The 21,871-nt window shown below is 44.0% G+C and overlaps 1 protein-coding gene across 1 annotated transcript; it reads right to left on the bottom strand.

The window, feature by feature from the left end:
* Positions 1-1,301: 1,301 nt before the first annotated feature.
* LOC130109479 (zinc finger CCHC domain-containing protein 7-like) lies at positions 1,302-21,170 on the bottom strand. Its single transcript, XM_056276399.1, has 8 exons — positions 20,762-21,170; positions 12,054-12,106; positions 6,310-6,426; positions 5,845-6,015; positions 5,562-5,597; positions 5,144-5,248; positions 2,033-2,150; positions 1,302-1,835 (listed from the first exon to the last, which is right to left on the bottom strand). The coding sequence occupies exons 1-8, from the start codon at positions 21,168-21,170 to the stop codon at positions 1,321-1,323; spliced, it is 1,524 nt and encodes a 507-aa protein (XP_056132374.1). The 3' UTR covers positions 1,302-1,320.
* Between the last annotated feature and the right edge of the window lie 701 nt (positions 21,171-21,871).

Genomic DNA, 21,871 nt, shown 5'->3' with positions numbered 1-21,871 from the left:
CGTCTGATGCAACGTCTACTGACAGATACGGTTCATCACTCATCTAAGTGACCTCTTCAGTCTAAATTGACTACAAGTATCCCCACCCTTATAAGCAAAACAGTTGCATGACGACCAAAAACTATCAGTTTCATTTGCAAATATGGGAGTTTCACTATATTCACTATAGTTACAATGACCATGGGTACTATTAACAGATGATTTGGGAATGTTTGCAGTCACAACAGCATTGTTACCATGCTGGTGCACTGCCCAAACAGTGCACCAACCGATCAAAGAGAGGAGAAGGACAACAGTTACCTAAGCATAAACCAGTAGTGATTCTGTATGTGGCTATCCAAGGAAGTTGAATCAAGTGCAACTGAACTTGGTATATATCCGTGAAGACGTTTCGCCTATCATCCAAGAGGCTTCCTCAGTTCGTGCCTTTCTGACTAAATGAAGCTAGTCTGACTGGCTGGTGATGAGACTCAGAATGTATCCTCCTTGGAGTCGTTGTCAGAGCTATAGATGTCCATGGCTCTTTGTGTCCCGATGTTTACCAACGCCCATCGCTAACAGAGCCATAGATATGAGTGGCTCTTTTGTGTACCGATGTCTGTATGTGGCAGGAGTATCAGAAAAGGTCAGAAATGTATTTTCAAAACATCACATCTCAGTTGCTTCCAAACCCCAAAACACGCTGTGCCAGAAATTGGTCCACCCCAAGGATCGGGTCCGCCAACACAAAAAGAGCAATATAGTGTATGCTGTTAAGTGCCAGGAGGATTGCTGTGACTTGTACTTAAGGGAAACTAAACAGACGCTAGCCAAGAGGATGGCACAACACAGGAGCGCTAACATGTCAGGCCAGGACTCTGCAGTCTACACCATCTACAGGCCAGTGGCCAATTTTTGAAGGATGAGGATGTGCACATCCTTGATCGGGAGGAATGCTGGTTTGAACAGGGAGTCAAAGAGGCCATCTAAGTGAAGAGGGAACGACCGTGCCTGAACCGAGGAGGGGGGGCTAAGAGTACATCTGTCACCATCTTACAATGCTGTGATTGCTAACATTCCCAAATCTTCTGTGAACAGTACACATGGCCATTGTAACTCTAGTTAATGGTCACACCCATATTTGCATATGAAACTGATTGTTGTTTTCGGTTGTTATGCAGCTGTATTGTTTATAAGGGTGGGGATTCCTGCAGTCAGTTTAGACTGAAGAGGTTACTTAGATGAGTGATGAAATGTATCTGTCAATAATAAATATTGTATCCAGATGAACTGCTTTAACTTTGATTTTCTTACCTGGATTATTGAGCATGCATAAAGACATTATTTTCTGCGGTGCCGTACCCTGTTTTTAGGGGACATGAGGTGTTCATCCACTGCCCCCAGCTCATGGTGTGGGTAAAGATACCCGCGTTTCATTCCCCCTCTTTTCTTCCATCTCTCTGCCTCACGACTCTTCCTGCTATGTGTTCTCCTTTCAGCCCTCCCCTCATCCCTTTTCATCTTCTTCCGTGGTAGAAGTTTATCACCTCTCTGCTCAGCAGTGGAACTCCTGAAAGGGTCCATGGGGTAGGCATCTTCTGAGTCAGTCCCAGATCTCCCTGGTAGTCCCCCTTCTCGTCTTGCTTGGGCCTCCCTCCTTAGCCTCTTCATCTCCCGTCTCTCTCTGTGCCTCTCCAACAAATTTTTTGTCCTCCTTTCCCTACTGCTCACCCCCTGGCTCCTCTTCGTCTTCCCTTTGATGCCCTGTGTGGGTTGACTTTCTTCATCAATCTCTCCTATTAGCTGGAAGGAGCGTTGGCGTTCAGAGAGAGAAATGGAACCAGCTCTCACAAGCTCTGGAAACACAAAGAACATCCTCGGTAATGTACTCCTGACTGTATATTTCACGTTGAGACACTTCTGTGCATATGTGCATGCACTGTATAAAATAGTACAATCATTTGTTCACTAGTGTAAATGTCTATATGCATTTACTCGTAACATATATGCCTTTGTATGTGTGTGCATTATGCGTGTGCACATGCGCTGTCACCTTTGGTTTTTTTCTGTATCCTGGCGCAACACTGGTGGATGTCCTCCACAGTGTCATAGCGGCAGACATAGGGCACCAAGGGAAATGTCCCACTCACCATTCTCTTCCTAGTACACTCCTGACACCGACAAAGAGAGACAGGGAGAGGGGCGGCAATGGATCAATATAAACAGAAAAGGAAGAGGATGGATGCAGAGCTGTAGAGAAAGAAAGCAGAGAGGTGGCTATCTTAGGTAGGGTGACAGAGCAGGAAGAGCAAAGAGGAGTAAGGACAACAGTAGAGAAAGGTACTGACAGGTAAATTAATAACATTGATTATCTCGTTACAATGGCATCTGTCAAGGCATGGGACTTATTAGGCAGCAAGTGAGACATACTCGGGGGCTTTGGGACATTGCAGTACTCAACTGTACACACTGTACACACCATCTTCAGGCTCCATGAACAATAGGGAGAGACATGCCCGCAACGGTATCTTCTGGGTCAGGCTGGGGTCCATGTGTATGTTAGTTAGTGTGGGGCAGATCTCTGAGGAAAATATTATTGTGACATCATGGCTGTCTCAGCGTGTACTCTGCACTGATCTGATCTGACATTTCTCATGCCCGGACTACAGTTTGCATATTTCTGTGTTGTACTGTGAAGAATGTTATTATTTATCAGTATTGATTATTATTGTTGATGATGCATCAGTGCAACAGAATCGTTTATCCTCGTAAATACGCTCAGAGCAGATCTGACAGATACGCCAGACCTCCTGACCCTCACAGTGGTGTAGTCATCCTGTAAATAAACAACGAAACCCAAACAAGACATAGAACAAGAACACACACTGATCATTCAAAACATTAAAACCACTCACAGGTAAGTGAATAACGTGATTATTTTAATACAATGGTACCTATGAAGGGGTGGGATATATTAGACAGCAGGCGAACAGTCAGTTCTTGAAGTTGATGTGTTGGAAGCAGGAAAAATGGGCAAGTGTACGGATCACCAAATTGTGATGGCTAGACAACTGGGTCAGAGCATCTCCAAAACCACAGGTCTTGTGGGGATGTGCCCGGTATGCAGTGGTCAGTACCTACCAAAAGTCATCCAAGCAAGGACAACCAGTGAACCGGCAACAGGGTCATGGGCGCCCAAGGCTCATTGATGTGCATGAGGAGCTACGGCTAGCCCATCTAGTCCAATCCCACAGAAGAGCTACTATAGCTCAAATGGCTGAAAAAGTTAATGCTATGATAGACAGGTGTCAGAACATACAGTACATCACAGCTTGCTGTGTATGGGGCTGCGTAGCTGCAGACCAGTCAGAGTGCCCATGATGACCCCATCGACTGCCGAAAGACCTACAATGGGCACGTGAGCATCAATACTGGAACATGGAGCAATGGAAGAAGGTGGCCTGGTCTGATGAATCACATTTTCTTTTACATCATGTGGATGGCCGGGTGCATGTGCATCATTTATCTAGGGACGAGATAGCACCAGGATGCACTATGGGAAGTAGGTAAACTGGCAGAGGTAGTTGGATGCTCTGGGCAATGTTCTGCTGGGAAACCTTAGGTCCTGGCATTCAGGTACATGTGACTTTGACATGTACCACCTACCTAAACATTGTTGCAGATCAAGCACACTCCTTCATGGCAACGGTATTCCCTGATGGCAGTGGCCTCTTTCAGCAGGATAATGCGCCCTGCCACACTGCAAAAATTGTTCAGTAAATGTTTGAGGAACATGACAAAGAGTTCAAGATGTTGCCTTGGCCTCAAAATTCCCCAGATCTCCAGGCGTCCGGGTAGCGTAGCATTCTATTCTGTTGCCTACCAACACATGGATCACCAGTTCGAATCCCCGTGTCACCTCCGGCTTGATCGGGCTTCCCTACAGACACAGTTTGCCATGTCTGTGGGTGGGAAGCAGGATGTGGGTATGTGTCCTGGTCACTGCACTAGCACCTCCTCTGGTCGGTCAGGACGCCTGTTCAGAGGGGAGGGGGAACTGGGGGGAATAGCGTGATCCTCCCACGCCCTACGTCCCCCTGGTGAAACTCCTCACTGTCAGGTGAAAAGAAGTGGCAGCTGACTCCACATGTATCAGAGGAGGCATGTGGTAGTCTGCAGCCCTCCCCGGATTGGCAGAGGGGGTGGAGCAGAGACCAGGACGGCTCGGAAGAGTGGGGTAATTGGACAGGTACAGTTGGGGAGAAAAAGGGGGAAAAATGAAAAATAAAAAAAATCCCCCCAGATCTCAATCCGATCAAGAGTCTATGGGATGTGCTGGAAAAACAAGTCCAATCCATGGAGGCCCCACCTCGCAATTTACAGGACTTAAAAGGATCTACTGTTAACAGCTTGGTGCCAGATACCACAGGACACCTTCAGAGGTCTTGTGGAGTCCATGTCTCGATGGGTCAGAGCTGTTATGGTGGCACACAAGATTAGTGAGGTGGTTTTAATGTTTTGGCTGATTGGTGTGTGTGTGTGTGTGTGTGTGTGTGTGTGTGTGTATATATATATATATATATATATATATATATATATATATATATATATATATATATATATATACAGGCCTGTTTCATGCATCTCATCAGCTGCTGATGAGTGCGAGATGCATGAAACAGGCCTGTACTGCAATGCATTAAAACTTTTTTTCCTGTATCCATGTTGATATTCCGCTCCTCATTAGTTGAGCACTTACAACACCATTGACGGTTTCGGGGGAAAAATGCTATATATATATATATATATATATATATATATATATATATATATATAACTTTGTAAAAGAAACACTCAACAGTGGGAAAAGTGCTCAACAAATAAGGAGCAAAATAATCCAGTGATTCAAGTAAATTGATGATTGCTTATGGCATGAAACAGGCTTGTACTGTCTCATAAAGAATTTACTGGAATCACTGGATTATATATATATATATATATATATATATATATATATATAAGGTTGAACATTAGAAAAATAATAGCTGAGAGAGGAAGATGGAAGCGAAAGAACATTGCTGGCCCAGAGGCAGAGAAAAGAGGAGGAGGGAAAAAAGGAAAAGAATGAAAGCAAAAGGAAGGACTCCTTTGACTGATTACTTACATAGCCGTAGTGTCCTCTTTTGGAACAATTATAGCAGTGGACATGGTGTTTGAGCAGCTTAAGGGTGTAGGTCTGCTGCGGCCTCAGCGGGACCTCTGAACGGGTCTTAACGGAATAACAAAAAAAAAAGAGTCAAACAAATGTCAGAAAACAAGGGCAAAGGAAAAGCCTCAACACCTCACACCTTCTGTTCTCGACAAAATATGGGGGTCGTGGGTATCCCCAAACTCTGACCACAGCCTTTGAAAGATTGAATTATCCCCGTTTATATGATGATGGGCATCAACAACCTGTCTGTATTCAGATACTTTAAGAGCCCAGGTGGTTTGTGTGATGATGTGAAATGAGTGCGTAAGACATGCAGAACAAACTTGAAGGAAACAAAAGTTTTCTCATATTGCCCGGCCTCTCAACTCACTGTCAAGTGGTACTGTCTCCATGTATCTGGGCATCCCTGGAGGAAGAAACAGAAGAAAGAACTAAGGCTACTGAGCAGAGCACAGGTAACCATAATCTAATCTAAGAAAATATGCCAAGACAAAAAAAGTGAGCTAATTAAAAACACACAACTGGGCTTGAGGCTACGGTGTATGTCAACAGACAAACCACTTTCAAGAGCACCTGCACGCTGACACAGATCAGAACCAACACAGAAAAACTTCAGACCTTAGCAGAGGGGCATGGCAAATAAAGAGACTTACATCAGAGAGGTGTCCTGTCATCCCACAGCGTTGGCAGTATTGCTCCCACATGGGTGGCCTGGGACAGGGCTGCTGACCATGGCAAGGTAGTCCGCAGCTGGAGCAGTGGCGGCCCGGGCACTGCCTTCGGAAGTGGCCGTGGATTCCACACAGCATACAGGTGAAACGCTTCTGCAGAATCAGAGATACAGGGATAGGACAAAAAGGAGAGTGTGACCAAATCATGTGATTGAGAAGTAATCAAGGCTCAGTGTTTTCGGTTTTTATCGAAAAATACCCTGATTTTTAAACTGATTTTCACCCGGATTTTATGTTTCCACAGATCCAAAAGTTGTTCCTGTTCGTGTGAGGTTATGTAAAAGTGTCCTCTTGTGGCGAAATTCGGCCTGCTGGATGGATTTGAAAAATAAAAACCGAAAACGCTGAGCCTTGGAAGTAGTGTAACCGTCATCAGGGTTTCTTCACCTTAGGGCTGGGACAACTCTTTGATAGGTGTCCAGTCTTCTTGCAGTTGTGACAGGTCACAGAGCGGTCAGGTGTAAAATAGCGACCGGAGGGCATCTGGTCAGTATCTGAATGTGACTGGACAAAGACATAACAGAAATTATCTTTAAAAGACAATTACCTGAGTTTCTGATGCTACAGTGGCTTGCAGAAGTATTCATACCCCTTGAACTTTTCCACATTTTGTCACGTTTCGACCACAAACATAAATATATTTTATTGGAATTTTATGTGAAAGACCAACACAAAGTGGCACACAATTGTGAAGTACAAAGAAAATTATACATGATTTTAAAAAAAATTTACAAATAAAAAAACTGAAAAATGCGGTGTGCAAAAGTATTCAGCCCCCCTGAGTCAATACTTTGTGGAACCGCCTTTTGCTGCAATTACAGCTGCAAGTCTTTTGGGGTATGTCTCTACCAGCTTTGCACATCTAGAGACTAACATTTTTGCCCATTCTTCTTTGCAAAACAGCTCAAGCTCAGTCAGATTAGATGGAGAGCGTTTGTGAACGGCAGTTTTCAGATCTTGCCACAGATTCTCAATTGGATTTAGGCCTGGACTTTGACTGGGCCATTCTAACACATGAATATGTTTTGTTTTAAACCAGTCCATTGTAGCCCTGGCTTTATGTTTAGGGTCGTTGTCCTGCTGGAAGGTGAACCTCTGCCCCAGTCTCAAGTCTTTTGCAGACTCCAACAGTTTTTCTTCCAAGATTGCCCTGTATTTGGCTCCATCCATCTTCCCATCAACTCTGATCATCTTCCCTGTCCCTGCTAAAGAGATGCACCCCCAGAGCATGATGCTGCCACCACCATGTTTGACAGCGGGGATGGTGTGTTCAGAGTGATGTGCAGTGTTAGTTTTCCACCACACATAGCGTTTTGCATTTAGGCCAAAAAGTTCAATTTTGGTCTCATCTGACCAGAGCACCTTCTTCCACATGTTTGCTGTGTCCCCGACATGGCTTCTGGCAAACTGCAAACAGGACTTCTTATGGTTTTCTTTTAACAATGGCTTTCTTCTTGCCACTCTTCCATAAAGGCCAGATTTGTGCAGTGCACGACCAATAGTTGTCCTGTGGACAGATTCCCCCACCTAAGCTGTGGATCTCTGCAGTTCGTCCAGAGTCACCACGGGCCTCTTGGCTGCATCTCTGATCTGTGCTCTCCTTGTTCGGCCTGTACGTTTAGGTGGACAGCCGTGTCTTGGTAGGTTTGCAGTTGTGCCATACTCTTTCCATTTCCAGATGATGGATTGAACAGTGCTCCGTGAGATGTTCAAAGCTTGAGAAATCTTTTTATAGCCAAACCCTGCTTTAAACTTCTCCACAACTTTATCCCTGACCTGTCTGGTGTGTTCCTTGGACTTCATGATGCTGTTTGCTCCCCAATATTCCCTTAACAAACCTCTGAGGCCGTCACAGAACAGCTGTATTTGTACTGAGATTAGATTACACACAGGTTGACTCTATTTAGTCATTAGGTCAACATTCGGTCATTCAGCAATCATCAGGCAACTTCTGAAGGCAATTGGTTGCACTCAGAGAAAAGGGGGCTGAATACTTTTGCACACCGCACTTTTCATTTTTTTATTTGTAATTTTTTTTTTAAATCATGTGTAATTTTCTTTGTACTTCACAGTTGTGTGCCACTTTGTGTTGGTCTTTCACATAAAATTCCAATAACATATATTTATGTTTGTGGTCGTAACGTGACAAAATCTGGAAAAGTTCAAGGGGTATGAATACTTTTGCAAGCCACTGTATGTAAACTGCAGCCAGATGAAATATACATTTTACGGTGACACGACTGCACCAACTATGGCCACATTTGCCATCAGGCCTCATACAGGGTATCCAAGTATGTAAACAGAACTTATTTACACAGAACCAAACAACTTTTTACTCAGCACACTAAAATGATTAACAACATTTTATGTCGGTGTGACAAACAGCATAACAAAACAAAGCCAAAAAAATACAAAAAAGGAGGGGCTACTAATTTTGATTGGACAAACAGTAGTTACCCTGGATGTAACGCCAGTTCTATGAGTACTTATGTATCCCTCGAACGGTCTTTGCTATTGGTTTACCCTTCGAGGCTCTGCCTCGGCACCTGAGACAGATCTTTTCCCTCACTTCCCAATCAAGTGGCAGGAGCCACACCGCCCATGCCTTACCATCTATAAAAGCCCTGCGTCTCCGCTGCTCGTCTCCTGTTTGACTCAGCAACGAAGACTTGGGACAGCTGGGCTAGAGGGCTATGCACATATAGACCTGGAGTTACATCCAGGGTAACTACTATTTCTATGTCGTACGTGATCCACCCTCTAATGGGCTTCGCTATTGGTTCACACCTAAGGCGAAGGCTGTTAGGGATGAGTGTACTCCCAGCTGGGCCTGACTGACACTAGTACGACACCAGCCAAAACAACACCCTACTCAGCAGCTGTCCAATGGTTGAGCACTGCCCCTCTGAGGGTTTCGTACCATACTGCACCACAGCAACAGCCCAACAGTTGAGCACTGCCCCACCTCAGGGACTCATACCATACTGCAACAACCTGCCAAGGGCTTGGCACAGCAAACGTCTCAGTCAGCTGAAGAAAAGCCCCCCCCCCCAACAGTGCACTGAGCACTGCATGGGGTACCAAGTCAACAGTCATATCCCTGAGATATGACTGCACGAAGGTCAAAGTAGAGGACCAGGAAGCCGCCAAGCAGATGTCCTCCATTGACACTCCTCTGAGAAGTGCCATCGAGGATGCAATGCCCCTAGCAGACTGTGCCCTGAGGCCCACTAGGGCACGGCGGCCCAATGCATCGCAACTATTGCAAATTGCATCCCAAATCCAGTGACTGAGCTGCTATGCAGACAGAGGGGCCCCCCCTTGAGCCCGACCACCATAGCAGACGAACAGCCGGTTGGACTTCCTGAACATTGCCAAGCGCTCCACATAACAGCAAAGTGCCCTCACCGGACACAGGGTGTGGAGGCACTCCTGCTCCTTGTCAGCGTGAAAACCCAAATGAAATCACATTAAGATTTAAAGAGGATTTGATTAGCGAGTCAAGTTCATCGTCACAACAGGCATGATTGGCTGGAAAGACGTTGTAGTGGATTAATTTATATTCATTTGCATAATTGTTACAATCTGGGTGGAGGAAATAATTTTAAGAAGGATTAAAATTATGTGTAGATAATTTGCGAAAAACAGCAGGGAGAGAAGTGGTGTAGGATGCCAGGACACCCTCTAGTGTTGACATGACCATCATAAGGTTAGGGCAAAAGGGAGGACTGACCTCATCTTGTTGGAGAAAGGAAGCACCTGCTCTCTCTCTTATGGGTGGAAGATTAATTCACAAGTAAAACTGTATTATATATTGGGGAAAAACCTGGTTCATGTTTATTGTGGTATCATGGAATTGAAGACCATACGCATCTTTGTGCAACAGGAAATCGCCCAACATAAAGGGAGTGAGAATAATTTGGAAGGTACCAAAAGTCCATAAGGACATTGAAATGTCATAGTGACCATTAAAGTCAAACATCTGATGACAGATTCAACATAGACACAAAAGTTTAAAGATAATGAAAGATGTTTTTCTCCACTTTGTGGGAAAAACAACACATAGCAAAGAGATACTGGCAAAGATATTGGTGGGTGGACACTGGTTGCACAAGGAAGGCGTGTACTGGTAAATGTGTTTAAATGTGGATGTTTGAGCCTCAGTTGGGCAGTTGCACTGCAGGACAACTTGGGCTTTTTTGTGCTTACAATAAAGTCTTTAAACCAGAAATTCTCCTTGTCTCGAAGACCATTTCATTTTGACTGGTTCGGTGATAACTGACCACCACAACGTCACGTAAGAAGAGAGCCGTAAACTCAAACGTAGGATCCATATTTTACTACCTTGGTCGTGTCGGGAAAGGAATTAAAATGAGATAGTATTAGTAGTTGTAATCAGTCTAGGCTATCCATTCCATTATCCGAACTGCTGATCCTGCTCTCAGGCTCGCGGGGATGCTGGAACCTATCCCAGCAGTCATTGGACGGCAGCCGGGGAAACACCCTGGACAGGCTGTCAGGCCATCACACAGGGCCAACACACACACACACACACACACACACACACACACACACACACACACACACACACACACACACACACACACACACACACACACACACACACACACACAATTCAGTATGGCCGATTCACCTGACCTACGTGTCTTTGGACTTTAGGGGGAAACCGAGCACCCGGAGGAAACCCATGCAGACACGGGGAGAACATGCAAACTCCACACAGAGGATGACCCGGGATGACCCCCAAGGTTGGACTACCCCGGGGCTTGAACCCAGGACCTTCTCGCTATGTAGCGACCGCGCTAACCACTGTGCCACCGTGCCGCCCAGTCTAGGCTAAGTGCCCCAAAATGATGAAATTATCGAACATTATGGGTCTTTTGGCATTATTGATTGTACATCATACAGAGGGCAAAATTATTGTACAACTAAGATAATTATACATCTGGCAACGCTGGTCCCAGAGAATAGGAAGAGAGTTATCAGTGCATTAATGCTTATTGATATGCTGGAGGAAAAAACACAACCTAAAAAGGCTAAACGTCTGTGGGTGATGGACTGGCTATTCAAAAGAGACCAGTGGATCATTTCACACTCTATTCAAGGAGCTTGATGCAATGAAACCATCTTTTGTTTTATTATTTTGCTCATTCTGGTGATAAGCCACGTTGTTGAATTGAAATCAATCAGTTGAAATGATACCACATCAACAATAGTTTGACGTCATCACCTGACACATTATCAGCAATTTGATTTGCATTTGCATGAAACTAGTTTCACAAAGATGAGAGTTTTGCAACTTTGCGGCCGAGTGTGCAATCAAAACTACGTGCAACAGCCAATGAGATTAGTCAGAACAATATAAATAGAATATATTTTGAATAGTCATTTAATTTTCATCTTACTTCCTAGAAAGTGTTTTTTTTTAAATTTGCATACATGTTTGTCTATATGTTAACATTAATTACTGCTGATTAATGTTACTCAGTAACAAACAGTGTAGGCAAAGCTATCAAAAATGGAGGACTAATTACATTAAATTGACTCGCCTTCAAAATATTCGATCAAACAAATTTCCTTGTGTAAGCTCCATGTTGGTAGAGGTCTCTGCATCATGGTTCTGTTCTGTTCTACTGGGCTTGGGTCAGATTTGCTGAGTGATGTAATGACAAGTACTCTCTGATTGGTTGTTGCATGAACCTCATTGCATCAAGTTGAAACAGTTTCAACTTGATGCGACTCGCAAATTTTCAGTGAATTGCAAGGACTGATACACAATGCAACTATGACAAAACTCAGCTGCATGCAACTAAGCTGCGTGAAAAAGTTTCTCGTGTGATGTTGTCCTAAGACAGGTTTCAAGTGCGCTGCAGAGGACTTTACACCGTGCAACTCAATTGTGACTTAGTTCCAGCTAAGTTTCAAGCAACTAAAGTTGCGTGAAAGTTTAACTGTGTAAAGCCAGCCCAAATGAAAGCAATGTTTGATTGCTGATTCAACATTATGCTTACACTGGTTGAATATGAGAGTAGCATACATGGTAGAACAAATTATCTGTACTGTAGTAATCCAGCAAAGTTGAATGAGGTCACGTTTTGTCAGTGAGTTACCTTATCTTTCTCTGATACAGCCCAGGGGTCATCAACTGAACATGAGTTGTGATCTAGGATGGACAGAATGAAAAGCAGAAATTAAATAGAGTGGACATACAGTTTATTCCATTATGATTAAACAGGCTCTGTGGCGCTCATGAAACATAAATTGGAGTTTGACAAGAGTAATGCAAAAATTGTGGTGAGATGTGATGAGAAATGTGATGAGAGACAGAGAAGGACAAAGAGAGAGGGAGATATCAGGGGTCCTTTAACCATTTAAACTCAGGGATGAAATTCATTATATTTGGTTTTGACAAGTTATCCGGGCACATAGACAAAACATATCAGAACTGCTGGCAGTGCATGCTGGTTCGTTGGTACGATTTGCTTGGCTCGGTTTAATTCATACACCTCTTATTTCTGCCGAGGAGTTATTGCAATTACTATTAACTGAGGCACGAGCCAACACAGCTATGTGAGAATTTGAAAAAGGAGAAAAAAAGGCGGCTTTCATTTACGTTTGTTGTTCTTACTGCAGCTAATGAGAACATAAAACTATTCTTCGGTGCTATTTTTTTTTCCATCTTTAACATGAATGCCTATTTACTGCCAATGGTTTTAGATGGGGGAGGTAGTCCTGAGGGGGACCTTTATTTCCAAGATGGCTGCTGCTTTTCATCATCGGCTCTGTTGGGATAAAAAGCATCAGGCTGCCTGCATACTCTCAACCCATTGTGTTAAGGTGCACTGGCACACTTCATTATTTAAAGATCTTAATTAAGAATAATGAACACCAACAAGAACCAGACCACTGCTGAAGTGACCCTGCTTTTATGTCCCTGTCTGGTTATATATTTACATGTATATATATCTGTCTGTCTCTTTGTTTTGTATTGTTGCTGTTGTCTTCACCAGGTCTCTCTTGAGACTGAGATCCTGCGTCTCAATGAGATTATCTGTCTAAATGAAGGTTAAATACATTTTTTTTAAATCCTTGAGTTAATTTGTTACATGAACATACATATCTTGTGTATGGCACATGGTGAAGGTTAATCCTCGTTAAACGAATCTAATATGAAGGATTTAAACCTTTACTCAAATAATTTAAGGGAAAAAAATTATCTGAACTATGAGGAAGGTTTAAATTTATTCCTGCTCAGTCGTTAAACTAGGTTCAAGTTTGAAGCAAGAAATTAAAAGCTAAACCATGATTCAATCTAGTTTAATAGATAGTTTTTGCTGGCACATTCTACTCTCAAACAACTTGTTAAATAGTTTCTGAGTGGGATATTAGATTTTCTTCGAGACTCTTTTTCGAAGGGCTGGAATTGCTACTAAAAAAAGCTAGACTTAAAAAAAAACTAGGGTGTTTGGTAGCATAGCGGTCTATTCCGTAGCCTACCAACATGGAGCTGGATATGGGTATGTGTCCTGGTCGCTGCAATAGTGCCTCCTCTGGTCGGTCGGGGCGCCTGTTCTGGGGGGAGGGGGAACTGGGGGGAATAGCGTGATCCTCCCACGCGCTACGTCTCCCTGGCGAAACTCTTCACTGTCAGGTGAAAAGAAGCAGCTGGTGACTCCACGTGTATCGGAGGAGACGTGGTAGTCTGCAGCCCTCCCCGGATCGGCGGGGGGGGGGTGGCAGAGGGGGCAGAGGGGGTGGTCTTAGATAGGTTAAGCTGAAGGTGGCATTCTTTCATCCATGCAGAGATATCAGCAGGGCATGATGATATCCGTGCTGTGAGGTCATCTGGCGGGAATGATAGGAAGAGCTGGGTATCGTCAGCATAGCAATGGTATGAGAAACCATGGGAGCGGATGATTGCACCAATTGCGATGGTATATATTGAGAAGAGAAGGGGACAAAGCACTGACCCTTGAGGCAACCCTGTGGATAAGCCGTGCAGTTTGGACACTTCTCTCCTTCAAGATACTCTAAAAGATCTCCCTGAGAGGTAGGACATGAACCAGTGGAGGGCAGAGCCTGAGATACTAAGATCAGTGAGTATGGAGAGGAGGATTTGGTGGTTAACCATGTCAAAGGAGGCTGACAGATCTAGCAGCAATAAAGCTGAGGGCTGACCAGCAGCTCTAGCTAAATGCAGTGATTCTATTACTGACAGGAGTGCCATCTCAGTAGAGTGACCCTGCTTAAAGCCAGACTGATTCGGATCATACAGATTGTTCTCAGAAAGGAATTCAGAGACTTGGTTAAAGACCGTGGGCTCAAGTGTTTTTGAAAGAAAGGGTAGGAGTGAAACCGGTCTGTAATTTTCAACCTGAGCTGGGTTGAGTGTAGGTTTTTTGAGAAACGGGGTGACCCGAGCTTGCTTAAATGTGGTGGGGAACACACCCGTTGTAAGCGAGGGGTTGATGATGTGTGTGACTGTGGGGTTAAGTGCAGGAGAAATGGTCTATAGGAGGCTGGATGGTATCAGGTCCAGCAGACAAGTAGTGGGACGAGTCCAGCAGAAGCTTAGAGACTTCTTCCCCGGTCAGGGGGGAGAATGAGGTGAGTGAGGCACTGTTAGATGGTAGTGGCAGACAGAGTTGGTCAGGCTCAGAGAACTGGTTACTGCTGGCAGAAACCTTCTCAGTAATGTACGAGGCGAATATGTCAGGAGTGGGCAGAGTGGAGGTCAGAGGAGGAGGCGGATTGAGGAGTGAGTTAAAAGCAAAAAAAAACATTTTTCAAGCATCAGTGGTGCCACAGATCTTGTTCTGATAGTAAGTGGTCCTAGCTGTTTTTAAGCTGGAGGAGGAGGATGCTGGGAGACGCTGAGCAGGGGTCGCGTTAACCGAATATTTTCCGTCTTTGACCGATTTCTTTTTAACAATGACGGAAAAATCTAAAGGCTGTCCGTCATTTGACCAATTAAATTCACATGCAACACTGTCAATAAACACATGCAGACCACCTGTTGTAAACCCCACTGTCCACTTGTTGGCGATAGTGCATCATTAATTAGCTCTGCATCTTGTCGTCTTCGTTGCCAACTTGTTCTAAACAAGCTAAGCAGGCTATCACAAAATGTTCCCGGACTCCAAAACTTTGGCGGAAGTGGTGCTGGTAAGTCCAGTTTCCAGCGTGGCAGCAGAGCGCGAGCTCAGCATGCAGAACAACATTGTGACGGCCACGAGGCAAAAACACAGAACTTAATGACCATTGCCTCTGCAGCGCCCCCCCTTGATCAGGTTGATTACACACACGTCAAGTCCATGCGGACCCGGAGGAGGGTCTGGCTTCAGTGTTAAGCCTACAGCAACAGCAGGTTGAGTCTTTTTTTTTTTATTTTAAATGGTTTGTTCATATTTTAATTGTCGGCCTAATTGTCGAATTCCGTAAAATTGCAGCGTTCAAATTTGCTTGTTTATGCACAATCGCCGCGGCGGTGTTAATTAGTGCCCCCATATTGGTGATTGTTTTTCCGCTGTCACTGTGTGTGTGGGGGGGGGGGGATCACTAACGAAAGCTGCTTCTAATTCATTTTCTGCCCACTCTTCTTGTTAAATCAGAGGTTCGGATAAATTAGGTTTTACTGTAAATAAATAAAGTGAATCACTCATATGTTGACATGAAGAGTGTCGGTGTCTCGTTTGTTCCCTTTTTTCTCTCTTATAAATGCATAACCTAAGTTTGCTCTTCTGTCTATATGAGCGTTATTCTGCATATTAAATGTATTGTGGTCGATTGTTTTTGAAAATTCAATACTATCAAATAAGCTATATCTCATTTTAAAAAAATGAAAATTAATATGACGGGTAATAATTGATGATAACCGAATTTCTATGACCCTGAGAAAGTCTAGCGCGACCTCTGGCTGACAGTCACAGAGGTCAGTGAACTCTCTGGTGTTACACCATTTTCTCTCCGCCACTCTGAGCCCCACCCTTTGCTCTCTGATGACCTCAGTGAGCCATGGACTGGGGGGAGGGCATTACGAGCAGGTTTGAGCCATGGACTGGGGGGGGGGGGGGCATTACGAGCAGGTTTGGATGCTAGAGGGCAGAGATTGTTAAGAGAGGAGGCTAGTGAGGAACAGCGGGTGTCTATAGCACCGTTGACAGTGAGTGAAGAGGATTCATTATGAGGAGGCATGGAAGCCAAGACCTCATCGGAGAACTGGGTCAGTTTAAGGGACCAGAGGTTTCGGCAGAAGGAGACGCTTTGTGGAGGAACATGAGGATGTTCAAGTAAGGAGGCCATGAATTTTCTGCCCACTCTTCTTGTTAAATCAGAGGTTCGGATAAATTAGGTTTTACTGTAAATAAATAAAGGGAATCATTCATATGTTGACATGAAGAGTGTCGGTGTCTCGTTTGTTCCCTTTTTTCTCTCTTATAAATGCATAACCTAAGTTTGCTCTTCTGTCTATATGAGCGTTATTCTGCATATTAAATGTATTGTGGTCGATTGTTTTTGAAAATTCAATACTATCAAATAAGCTATATCTCATTTTTAAAAAATGAAAATTAATATGACGGGTAATAATTGGTGATGACCGAATTTTTATGACCCTGAGAAAGTCTAGCACGACCTCTGGCTGACAGTCACAGAGGTCAGTGAACTCTCTGGTGTTACACCATTTTCTCTCCGCCACTCTGAGCCCCACCCTTTGCTCTCTGATGACCTCAGTGAGCCATGGACTGGGGGGGGGGCATTACGAGCAAGTTTGAGCCATGGACTGGGGGGAGGGGGCATTACGAGCAGGTTTGGATGCTAGAGGGCAGAGATTGTTAAGAGAGGAGGCTAGTGAGGAACAGCATGTGTCTATAGCCTCGTTGACTGTGAGTGAAGAGGATTCGTTATGAGGAGGCATGGAAGCCAAGACCTCATCGGAGAGCTGGGTCAGTTTTAGGGACCAGAGGTTTCGGCAGAAGGAGACGCTTTGTGGAGAAACATGAAGATGTTCAAGTAAGGAGGCCATGAATTGAATAAAGAAGTGGTTTGACAGATGCAGGGGGGTGACAGTCAGATTTGCTGTGGAGCAGTTCTGAGTCAAAATCAGATCAGGAGTATTGCCCATTTTGTGTGTGGGAGGGATGGGGACCTGTCTGAGGTCAAAGGAGGGCAGAAGACACAGGAAGTCAGTCGCTTGGGTTTTTTCAGCAAGGATATTCATGTCTTCCATAACAATCAGAGGAGTGTCATCATCAGGAATGGCTGAGAGTAACATGTCTAGTTCGACTAAAAAGCTCCCCAGTTGACACCCTGGTGGGCGGCATATGACAACCACAAATAGCTTAATAGGAGCAGTAACCATGACTGCATGGTATTGAACATTTATCTCTACAATTCGTCTTTAAAACAGAACATTGATCAAAAGAGTACAGTGATTGAGCAGCTGCAAACACCACTTTCTTGCTTTCGACGCTTTTTTTTTTACATGATTGCGCCAAGAACAACAGACGAAGCAGCTCTTCTTCTTCCAAGTTTGTCTTTTTTTTAGATTATTTTTCAGCATTTTCTGCTCTATTTTAACAGTGTCAGTAAACAGAGACAGGAAAAAGAGAGAGGAGATGACATGCAGCAAAGGGGCTGGGCCAGATTCAAACCCAGGCCGCTGTGGTAAAGACTCAGCCTTATGTGGTATGCACTCTACCAGGTGAGCCACCAGGGCGCCCCCGTATGTCATAATTTTGATTTGATTTGTGGTGCACATGCGCGGAAACAAATCAGACGCCGATCTACTGTGCATGTGTGGGACGCGTCCTCCAAGTGGGCTCCAGAAAGTAGTATATACAGAACTATGCATCCATGGTTTCCGTAGCTGTCCGTGTATGCGTCCACTTGGGAGTATATTTGAACCCACAGGCTGACACACGTCACAGCAACAAGTAGTAGCTAGCTAGAAATTGCGCAAAAATATTTGTTTTTCAAAGATTCCAAAGAAAAGGAAAGTAGAACATGAATGCACGTTGTTGTATCCAGTGGATGTCGAAATATTTCTTTATTGAAGTATCAGGGAAAGCCGCATGCTTATTGTGCAAGAGAGCATCACTCTCTTGAAAGAATACAACTTGTCCCAACACTTCCAGACAAAGCTTGCAGAGAAATAGAAGAATATGTTGGGCAGCACGCCACTATCAGCTCATAACAAGAAGGTCCTGGGTTCGAACCCTGGGGTTGTCCAACCTTGGGAGTCATCCCAGGTCGTCCTCTGTGTGGAGTTTGCATGTTCTCCCCTTGTCTGCGGTGGGTTTTCTCTGGATGCTCCGATTTCCCCCACCACCAAAAAGACATGCATGTTGGGGTTAATACTCCTGTCTGTGCCCCTGACCAAGGCAATAGGAAGAAATAACTGGAGTTGGTCCCTGGGTGCTGCACGGCAGCTGCCCACTGCTCCTAGCTACACAGCTAGAATGGGTTAAATGCAGAGTGTAATTTCCCCATGGGGTTCAATAAAGTATCTAAAAATCACAAAAAATAAAATATATATATATATATATACATATATATATATATATCTTCTTAGCAGAGGGCAAATGCTTTGAAGAATTGTCTTCTCAGTTGCAAAAGCACCAAGGACTTTCAAAAAAAATGCATTCAGCAAACAACAGAATTGTGAGAGCTAGCTATGCACTGTCCCACAAAATTGCTAAATATAGCAAGCCATTCACTGAGAGGGAATTCATTAAGGAATGTTGAACTGACTCTGCAGCAACACTTTAGCCCCAACAAGAAAGAGCTGTTTGTAAATGTGTCCCTGTCAAGACAATCAAATGACATGTGTGTTGAGGACGTCAAATAGAATATGGAACAACATTTGAAAGACAATGTAAAGGATTTCACCTATTTCTCCTTGGCCCCGGATGAGAGCAGTGATGCATGTGACATGGCACAGTTGTTGATATTCTTATGAGGCATAACCCCAGACTTTGAAATTACAGAGGAGCTTGCTTCAGTGCAGTCAAAAGCAAAACCACAGGGAAAGATTTATTGGAGGAGGTTAATAAGTGTGTGGCAAAGCTGACAGAGTTTTGAAAATGATCCAGTGTGACCACTGATGGGTGCCCAAACTTCACTGGGAAAAAAATGTTGGCCTTTCGAAAAAGACACAAGATCAAGCAGCTAAGTTGAACCCAGATCAGAAAATTCTTTCCCTGCATTGCATTATTCATCAGGGGGTGCTCTGGAAATTTGTTCTGGAAATTAGCCATATTTTGGATACAGTCACTAAAGTGTTAAACTTCACAAGAGCAAAATCTTTAAACCACAGGCAGTTTGTCCCACTGTTGGAAGAGACAGTCAGGTCATGCAGATCTCCCCTACCACAGAAACGTGAGATGGCTGAGTTTGAGGAAGGCGCTTAAAAGGGTTTGGGACCTGAAGTCAGAGATTGTTGAGTTTTTGCTAATGAAAGGAAACTATGTGGATTTCTCTCAACTGCAAGATAAAGAATGGTTGCCTGATTTTGCCTTCACCATGGACAGCATGACTCTCGTAAATGAACTGAATTCCAAACTTCAAGGGAAGGGCCTTTTTGCACATCAGATACAGCCTTGGAAAAGCCTTCAAAGGAAAATTACTTCTCCTGACCTGTCAAGTAGAAGCCAACAATTTCACCTACCTTCCGACACTATTAGTCTGTTCCCTATCAGATGACTAGAGATTGCTGCTGTGTGCTTTGAACGGGAGGTTTTCTAGTCGTTTTGAGGATTTCCAAGTGTTTGAAAATGACATGCTGATGGTTTCCTCTCCTTTCACCTTCAAAGTGGATAACACTCCCACTGACCTGCAACCTGAGCTTCAGTCTGAAGCAATGATTTGAGAACTATTCAAAACGATGTCACTGACGAGGTTCTATACATCTCTTGATGAACAAAACTTTCCAAAGATTAGGAGTCATGCTCAGAAGATATTTGTACTCTTTGGGTCAACCTATGTATGTGAAAAGACATTTTCAGTACTGAAATATAACAAGTCAAGGTATGGATCATCTCTTACCAACTCTCACCTCTCAGCAATCCTGTGCATAGTGACGTCAGAAACTATACCTGACTTCACTGCTCTAGTCAATGCCCATCAAACACCACACTCCTCACACTGATGGAGTAGTTTAAATGTAATGTTGAGCTCTCTCTCCTGTTTTTGTGCATACCTGTTACCAATAGTTCTGTCTGTGGTGCTGAATGCACAGTGTACTGTAATTCATTGCATGTTTAATAATGAAAATACCTACCAAAAGGAGAACATAGATGTGGTTTATTTCTGTGCATGTTAAAAAAGTAAGATCAGTAGAATATCTGGATACAATTTACAGTGATGTATCTGTCAACATGGTCATACACATGATGTAAAATCCTGTCATGACTGGTTCATGATGGCAAAAACATATTTTAATGTAGCCTTCCATGGAAAGTAATTGCCCAGGCCCGCTATTATTGGATCTCAATAGTTTTGTGTGCAGTATGAGCATCCTATTAGTGGATCCTGGTTGTTTTTTTTATTAATTATGGATATCTTAATTGGAACCTGATGGTTTTGTATTGAGTAGAGGTGTCCTAGTTGGATGCTGATAGTTTTGTGTGGAGTATGGGTGTCCAGATCAGATTGTGATAGTTTTGTATTGAATATGGATGTCTTAATTGGATGCTGATGGTTTTACATGGCATACGGGTGTCTTATAATTGGATCCTGATTGTTTTGTGCCAATTATAGTGTCCTATCATTTGAGCTTGATAGTTTTGGTGTGATATGCTGCTATGCGCTAAACCCTCACCCTCATTTCCAGAGCCATGGTCAGCACTGTCGCTCAGGTAACTCAGGTTGAGCTGGATGTGTCTGTCCTCCTCCTGCTCCTCTCGTCCTAGAATCATCCAGTCCTCTATGGGCTCGTCATTTGGCCCTGAATCAGTGTCTGCTTCCTCCGTGGACGGGCATGGAGAAGATGTTGGGCTCAGTTTGTGATCCTGTAGAACTTGTTCTGTGGACAGGCAGAAGGCCAGCACCATGGGAGGAGAGGGGTCTCTGGTCATCTCTGAAGCCTTTTTAGGGCTACAGCTATGTAGCTGACAATCAGAACTGAATTCCAGTTCACTTCCAGAACTGGAGCCCTCAACAAAGAACATCTCGTTTTCGCAACCTTTCTTCTCTCTGTCCTCATCTTCATCATCCTTAGGGTAGCCCATCTAACCAGACAATTGCAGAACGGCGGCTTAACATTTCTCTCCAACAACGATGTTTTACAAGATAACAGAAGCTATTGCAGATGGGGCTCATTTACCACAACAGCCAGTCAAGTCTGGACTGAACCAAGTAACCAATCTGACTGAATGAGTGGCCGGTCGTTGTGCCTTTTGTGGAGCAGATGGAGTTAGGGCTGGTGATTCTTTGGAGTCCAAATAGCAGTAAATCGATGCGTGGGTAAGCTAAAAATGTACTAAGTGGCCGACTCCACGAATATGAATAAAGCAGGGAAAAGGTAATCTCGTTAAGTATTTAAATCAGCCAGTCAGCTGTTTTATTCCTTTCCCTTTGGAGTTGAGAGTTTCTCTGTCGCGGCGGCAACCGAGGAAGCTGTTTTCATGGTTGTGATCTTTTCCGGGGTTTCCTGTTAAAATCATGTTGGACAACCAAAACCAAACCCTGTGAGTCCAAACCCAAACGAGCGCTGATGTGTGCTAACCTGAGAGTAGCATTTATAGTTTTGTAGAGCCGAAGGAACGGAGAAGACCGTAGGTTCACACTTTAGCCGTGTAGGCAACTTTCTTTAATCAACGGTAAATCAGAGGGACAACAAAACCACAGCTCGACTGAGCGGAGGTGGCAAGAATAACCAGAAAACTGGCTGGACAACCATAACTTAACCCTGCGTTAACCTGCCAGGGCA

This window comes from Lampris incognitus, chromosome 1 (assembly GCF_029633865.1).
Source record: "Lampris incognitus isolate fLamInc1 chromosome 1, fLamInc1.hap2, whole genome shotgun sequence".
NCBI classification, from domain to species: Eukaryota; Metazoa; Chordata; class Actinopteri; order Lampriformes; family Lampridae; genus Lampris; species Lampris incognitus.
Note: the sequence above shows the minus strand (reverse complement) of the source record. Positions and strands in the feature narration are given on the sequence as shown.